This window comes from Camellia sinensis, chromosome 2 (assembly GCF_055761805.1).
Source record: "Camellia sinensis isolate YWXY chromosome 2, ASM5576180v1, whole genome shotgun sequence".
Taxonomy (NCBI): domain Eukaryota; kingdom Viridiplantae; phylum Streptophyta; class Magnoliopsida; order Ericales; family Theaceae; genus Camellia; species Camellia sinensis.
In genome coordinates, this window is record NC_138962.1 from 229,524,843 (window position 1) to 229,531,659 (window position 6,817).

The window sequence follows — 6,817 nt, forward strand, 5'->3', positions numbered from 1 at the left end:
AGAAGAGAGGCTGGCAAAGCAGTGATGGGAGAAGCTTCTGAGGATCCTGCTGAGGATGATGCTTTTGAGAAATGGGAGCCGCCAACATCACAGGAAGGCAGGCCTATTTACACTTCTGATTCAGTTGTCGCTTCACAATATTTTGCTTTTGATTTGACTAAGTTTGTGTTGATGCCAGTTGATATGGCCGACCACAATGGGCCCCGTGATATTCCTATCCTGAAGGGGACCCTTCAGATGATAACCGCTATAAGTGTTTCCTGTTTTACTTGTCTTTACTGTTGCGTTGCCGTATTCCTTTTTCTTAGTTCTTCGTTGTCCTTTGCAGTGTATCTAGAGAATGCATCTGTCTATTACTCATGCTGAAGAGCTAGAAAGGGCCATGCTGGAGGCTGCAATGAACGCTGAAAGACTGACGGTAAGCTTGGAGACAGAGAAAGAGGGACGCCGAACTGCGGAGAGGGAAGCATTTCGTTTAAACAAGATTATCGCTTCAGCTGAAAAATCGAAGGAGGCTGCTATCGGGACACAGGCTCAACTCGAGGGGAAAGTGGCCGAACTGGAGGCTGTTATTGCTGTGATGGCTGCCGAGTGCTCTGCACTGGAAGCCAAACACTGGCAACAGGGTTGGGATGAAGCTGGGGCTGCCTATAAGGAAGAGGTGCTAATGCTGCGAGATAAGCTCTTTGTGAAGGGTTGGACAAGTGCCTTGGCTGCTGCGCTGGTTCCTGAAGGCTCTTCCCTGTTTCAGGATGTCCCTATTCCTTCGAGATCCTTGGGTTTGAAGACTGTTTCCACCCCTGCTGTTCTACCGGCCGAAGTTTCCCTAGAAACTGATTCCGCAAACAAGGCCCAGGACAAGAATGTTGCCGCTGAAACGGTGGATGTTGAAGGGATTGAAGCCCCAGAGACTGAAGCCACAGGAGATGTGGTTAAAGAGGCTTCTACTTCTCAGGAAGTTGGAGCTTCCTCTACTTTTCCTCCCACAGATGGCCTGGACAAAATTGCTGATGCTGCTCCTGAGTTACCCACTGTTGATGAAAATTGATGTTGAAAGAATTTGAACTTTTTTTTGCTTTGATGTACTGTGGCTCGGTCTCCATGACAAGTTTTCTTTCTGCATTTGCCAAGACAATTTTTCTTTTCTTTTCTTTGCTGCTGGTTATGAGGCCATCTGTGCCTTTTGTTGGATAATAGAATTTTCTTTTTGAACTTGCAATCTGATGCTCTTTGGCTTCTATGTTTGAATGTTTCCTATACTGCCTGTCCCCGGCCGAGCACTGTTGGGACCTCGGGGCCGAATAGATGCTCGGTCTGGTTCTGTATTTCCTTTAAATGGATGTTCTGTCTGATTCTGTACTGCTTGCCCCCAGCCGAGCGTTGTTGAGGCCTCGGGGCCGAACTGATGCTCGGTGTGGAACTGTACTGTTTGCTCCCCACCAAGCACTGTTGGGACCTCGGGGCCGAACTTGTGCTCGGTGTGGCTAACGGATATGTGGTATGGCGGTGTTGGAGTTCGTAAGTGGGTTTTACTTAGGTCCTGGTTAGTTTTGAAAGAAAACAATTGTTTGCCCCCACCTGGAGCTAAGTAAGATCGACGCTGAAGATTATGCTCTGAGGTAGAACTGCTGAAGACTGTTTCAACTTTGATAGCATAAGAGCGCCTAAATAGAGTAAAGGCATGAAAATGTGTCTTACTCAGGTCTAGCTTGGTTTGAAAAAACAATCGTTTGCCCCCAGCTGGAGTTGAGTAAGACTACTGCTGGAGGCCTGCTCCTGGCTGAACTTGGCCAAGTTTGTTCGAACTTTGTTTGTTCGCGTCAGTACTGACATGTTGACGTGTTGATACTTAAGAAGCTTTGTGGATACAAAGATGTTTACTTAAGATATGTCAGCGTGGTTTCCACCAAGCAACTCCACTTGGCTAAATAGAGATGTTTACTTAAGATACATTAGTGCGGTTTCCACCAAGCAATTCCACTTGGCTAAATAGAGATGTTTACTTAAGATACTTTAGTGCGGTTTCCACCAAGCAATTCCACTTGGCTAAAGTCCAATTTAGTTGCCAAACATAATTCCACCAAGCAATACCACTTAGCATGTTTGAGTGTTAACCAAATTTAAATTCCGTTCAGTCGTTCTGAAACTAAGTCCGTTTGGGTTAAGGCCAAAGCTGATTCCATTTGGGAAGTGCCAAAGCTAATTCTGTTTGATAAACATCAAAGCTATTTCCGTTTGGTGAGAAGCAAAGCTAATTCCATTTGGTAAGAACCAAAGCTAATTCCGTTTGATAAACATCAAAGCTAATTACAAGAATTTGATAAATTTGAGAAAAGTGCCTTTACAATCTGATAAAGAAAGTGGGACCATCTTATTGATAGTATTTCTTGAGATTTGCTACGTTTCAGGACTGAGGTATAGCTCTGCCACTCAGATCCTCGAGGTAGTAGGCTCCATTTCCAACGACGATTGTGACTCTGTAGGGACCTTTCCAGTTTAGCCCAAGTTTACCCTCGCCAGGCACCCTTTTGTGATCCATAACTTTCCTTAAGACTAGTTCTCCTGGTATAAATTGCCTTGGGAAAACCTTTTGGTTGTAACTCTTGATGAGCCGCTGCTGATACGCTACAAGTCTGATCAGCGCTGCCTCTCTTCGGCCCTCTGCCATATCTAGTGCTTGTGCAATAGCTTTCTTATTACTGGTGTTCTCAAACAGTTCGGATCGAAGGGTTGGGAGGCCGACTTCGAGTGGGATGACGGCCTCCATTCCATAAGTTAGGGAGTAAGGTGTTTCACCCGTTGAGCGCCGTGCGGTGGTTCGGTATGCCCATAGCACGTGGGGTAACTCTTCAACCCATTTCCCTTTGGCATGCTCAAGCCATTTCTTGACTCCATTGATGATGGTCTTGTTTGACACCTCTGCCTGTCCATTGCTTTGCGGGTACCCTGGAAAAGAGTTCCTGTACTCAATCCTGATGTCGGTACAAAACTTTCTGAAGATCTTTCCATCAAACTGTGTTCCATTATCCGCAATCAGTACCCGCGGGATGCCGAAACGCACCACCACATTTCTCATAACAAACCGCTTTGTATCTGCTTCTTTGATATTTTCCAGTGCCTCAATTTCAACCCACTTAGTGAAATAGTCGGTTGCAGCAATGAAAAATCGCCTGTTCCCAGTGCGTCGCGCCAATGGTCCTACAATATCCAGACCCCATTGCGCAAAGAGCCATGGGCTGGTGAGTGGAATGAGAGCTTTGGCTGGCTGATGGATAAGTAGAGCAAATCTCTGAAATTTACCACACTTCTATACGTATTGCTGTGCATCTTTTTGCATCCGTGGCCACCAGTACCCGTGAGTGAGGGCTCAGTGTGCCAGTGACCTTCCGCCAACGTGGCATCCACAAACCCCATCGTGAATTTCATAGAGAACATTCTCGACGAGATTTGGATGTACACATAGGAGGTAGAGGCCAAGATAGAAGCGTCTATAAAGCTTCCCAAATGGTGAGATCCAGAACCAAGCTGACTTGTGTCTGACCTTGTTGGCTTCCCTTTTGTCGTCGAGGAGTGTACCAGATTTTAGAAAAGCAAATATTGGATCCATCTAGCTCGGCTCTAAGTTGTTGCAGAGGACTGGAGATACAATACTTGGTTCTGGCACAAACTTAACCCAAACTCTTCTGGCATCATTTGTATCCACTGATGAGCCGAGGCATGCCAAAGCATCGGCGTGGCCGTTTTTGTCCCAACTGATTCGTTCTACTCGTATGGATTGAAATTTTTTGAGCAGGTCCTTGGCCTTGCCTGCGTACACAGCCATTCTTTCATCTCGTGTTTCATAGACCCCAGAAAGCTGGTTGACCACTAGTTGTGAATCGCTGAAAATAAGAAGTTGTTCTGCACTGAAGTGTTCGGCGCTACGTAAGCCAGCCAATAACGCTTCGTACTCGGCCTCGTTGTTTGAAGCCTTCCAACCGAGTCTGAGAGCCTGCTCCCAGATAAACCCTTCTGGTGAAATAAGTACTACTCCTGCCCCCGAGCCTCGGTTATTGGACGATCCATCAACATAAAGCTGCCAAATGTTTCCAATAAAGAGTTTCTAGGCTTCCGAAGCGCAGGGCATTCCTTGTTCGGTGGTGCATGGCACTTGTGCCAAACTTGGATCCCCCAGTTCGGTACTCTGGGTTGGAGCAAATTCTGCAACAAAATCCTCTAAGACCTGTGCCTTGATCGCTGTCTTGGGGTGATACCGAATATCAAACTCATCAAGTTCTACCACCCACTTTGCTGTTCTGCCAGAGAAATCAGCTCGGCTGAATACAGATCTGAGGGGAAATTCAGTGAGGACATTAATGGTATGCCCCTGGAAGTAATGCTGCAGCTTTCTTGAGGCGATAAGCAGCGCGTATGCTAACTTTTCCAAAGGTAGATACCATGTCTCGGCATCTAGTAAAGTCTTACTGACATAATAGACAGGCCTCTGTTCCTTGTCAACTTCTCGAACTAACACTGCGCTCACGGCATGATCTGAGACTGCTAGATAGAGGTACAACTCTTCTCTCGGCTCTGGAGTGGACAGTAGAAGAGGTGTGCTAAGGCATCTTTTGAGACTCTGCAGTGCTTCGGTACATTCGCTACTCCATTCAAATGCCGCATTTTTCCTCAAAAGCTGAAAGAAGTGCTTCATCCGATCTGAGGATTTGCTAATAAACCGATTCAGTGCGGCCGCCATTTCGGCTAGTTTCTGCAGTTCCTTAGCCTTTATTGGTACTTCAGGATCCTGTATCGCTCTAATCTTATCCAGATTCGCTTCAATTCCTCTGTGAGTGACCATGTATCCTAAGAACTTCCCTGTTCCTACCCCGAAGGCGCATTTCGAGGCATTGAGGCAAAGATGGTGGTTTTTCAGGATGCCAAAAACTTTTCTCAAGTCTGCAAGATGGTCTGTAGTGAACTTGCTTTTTACTACCATATCGTCTATATATGCTTCCATGGTTTTTTCCAGTTGGTCCTTGAACATCCGTGTAATCATTCGCTGGTAGGTTGCCCCGGCGTTCTTGAGGCCGAATGGCAATACTTTGTAGCAGTAAGTTCCCCTTAGAGTGATAAACGTTGTCTTTTCTTGATCCGAACCGAACAATGGTATCTGATGATAACCGCTATAAGCGTCCAGAAAGCTCATGCGTTCATGCCCTGCTGTTGAGTCCACTAGTTGATCAATGCGAGGCAGCGGAAAGCTATCTTTAGGGCAGGCTTTGTTCAAGCAAGTGAAGTCAACACAAACTCTCCATTTTCCGTTCTTCTTCTTGACTACAACCGTGTTGGACAGCCATTGCAGGTATTGAACTTCCCTGATTGCTCCTAAAGCCAAGAGTTTTTCGACTTTGGCAATTACTGCTTCGGTGTGCTCGATTGACGATCTCCGACTTTTTTGCACAATGGGCCGAGCTGAAGGGTTGATGTTGAGCTTGTGGCAAGCAAATTCTGGGTCCAACCCTGGAATATCATATGCTGACTATGGGAATACCTCCATATTTTCCCTTAGCAGTTCCAGCAGCTGAAGTTTCTCATCAACGCCTAACGAGGTACCGATAAGGAAGTACTTTTCTGGGTCGTCTTCTTTTACCAGGACTTTCTCCAAATCCTCTACCATCTTTTCCTCTGGGGTTCCCCCTACATCTTCCAAGACTGGCTGTTCGGCCACTTCTACCATCTGTACCCGATTGAAGAGCTGTTTTGCCTTTAATGCTGCCATGAAGCAATGTTTGGATGCAATTTGATCCCCTGAAATCTGCTCTACTCCATGTTCCGTTGGGAAAACGGATGAGCTGGTGATAGGTTGAAGGGACTGCTTCCATTCGATGAATCCACGGACGGCCAAGTACGCCGTTGTATGGGGATGGTGTATTAATAACCAAGAACTCTATCTGGAGGGTTTTTGTCCCCGCTACGACTGGCAACACTATTCTGCCAAGCGGCCATTCTGGCTGTGAATTGAAACCGACCAACGGGGCTACCGCTAGGGTGAGGTGCTGCTCAGAGAGACCAAGCTTTTTGAATAAATCGTAATATAGTATGTCTGCTGCACTGCCCTGATCTACTAGGACTCGTTTTACGTCAAATCGTTTCCCAATTTCCACAGTTATAATTAATGCATCAGTATGTGGGTACTGTATGCCTTTTAAATCTTTGCTAGTAAATGAAACTGTACACAAGGGGGATTTAGGTACTGTACGTACCTTTTTTTATGCAGGCTCCACTGACATGACCCGCTGAATTTGCGCAGCCTTAGCAATCTCTTCCTTCAGTGCCTCCTCAGATTCCTGAATCGCTGTCCCGTGGATCACATTTATTATCAGCCGAGGTGGATGCTCAATGTTTGCTTCTGGTGGTGGGTTCCCTGGTTCGGTCATTTCCTTATCCTGATCAATGTAATCCCTTAGGTGTCCAGCTACCACTAGGTCTTCCAAGTGTTGCTTCAGTGCCCTGCAGTTCTGAGTCATGTGCCCCCTGTCTTGGTGGTAAGTGCATCTGAGCTTCTGATTGCGCCGAGCTGGATCTCTTAACATTTTCGGCGGCCAAACAAAGAACGGCTCTCTCTTGATCTTTTCCAGAATTCGATAAATTGGCTCTTTGAATACAGTCACAACTGCTTCATGGGATTTGGACTTATCCACCTCATTTACTGTAATCCCTCGGTGTTCTCCTCGATCTGTTCTCTTCTTATGCCGAGTTGTTTGCTCTGCTGACGCTACCTTGATGGGGATCTGATCGTCTTCGAGATGAGCGTACTGCTCAATCCTGGCGTGTAAGT

At 46.4% G+C, this 6,817-nt stretch overlaps 1 protein-coding gene across 1 annotated transcript; it reads right to left on the reverse strand.

The window, feature by feature from the left end:
- Positions 1–3,607: 3,607 nt before the first annotated feature.
- LOC145819472 (uncharacterized) lies at positions 3,608–6,572 on the reverse strand. Its single transcript, XM_082913473.1, has 4 exons — positions 6,268–6,572; positions 5,630–6,195; positions 4,223–5,499; positions 3,608–4,075 (listed from the first exon to the last, which is right to left on the reverse strand). Exons 1-4 carry the CDS (start codon positions 6,570–6,572, stop codon positions 3,608–3,610), a joined length of 2,616 nt encoding a protein of 871 aa, XP_082769599.1.
- Between the last annotated feature and the right edge of the window lie 245 nt (positions 6,573–6,817).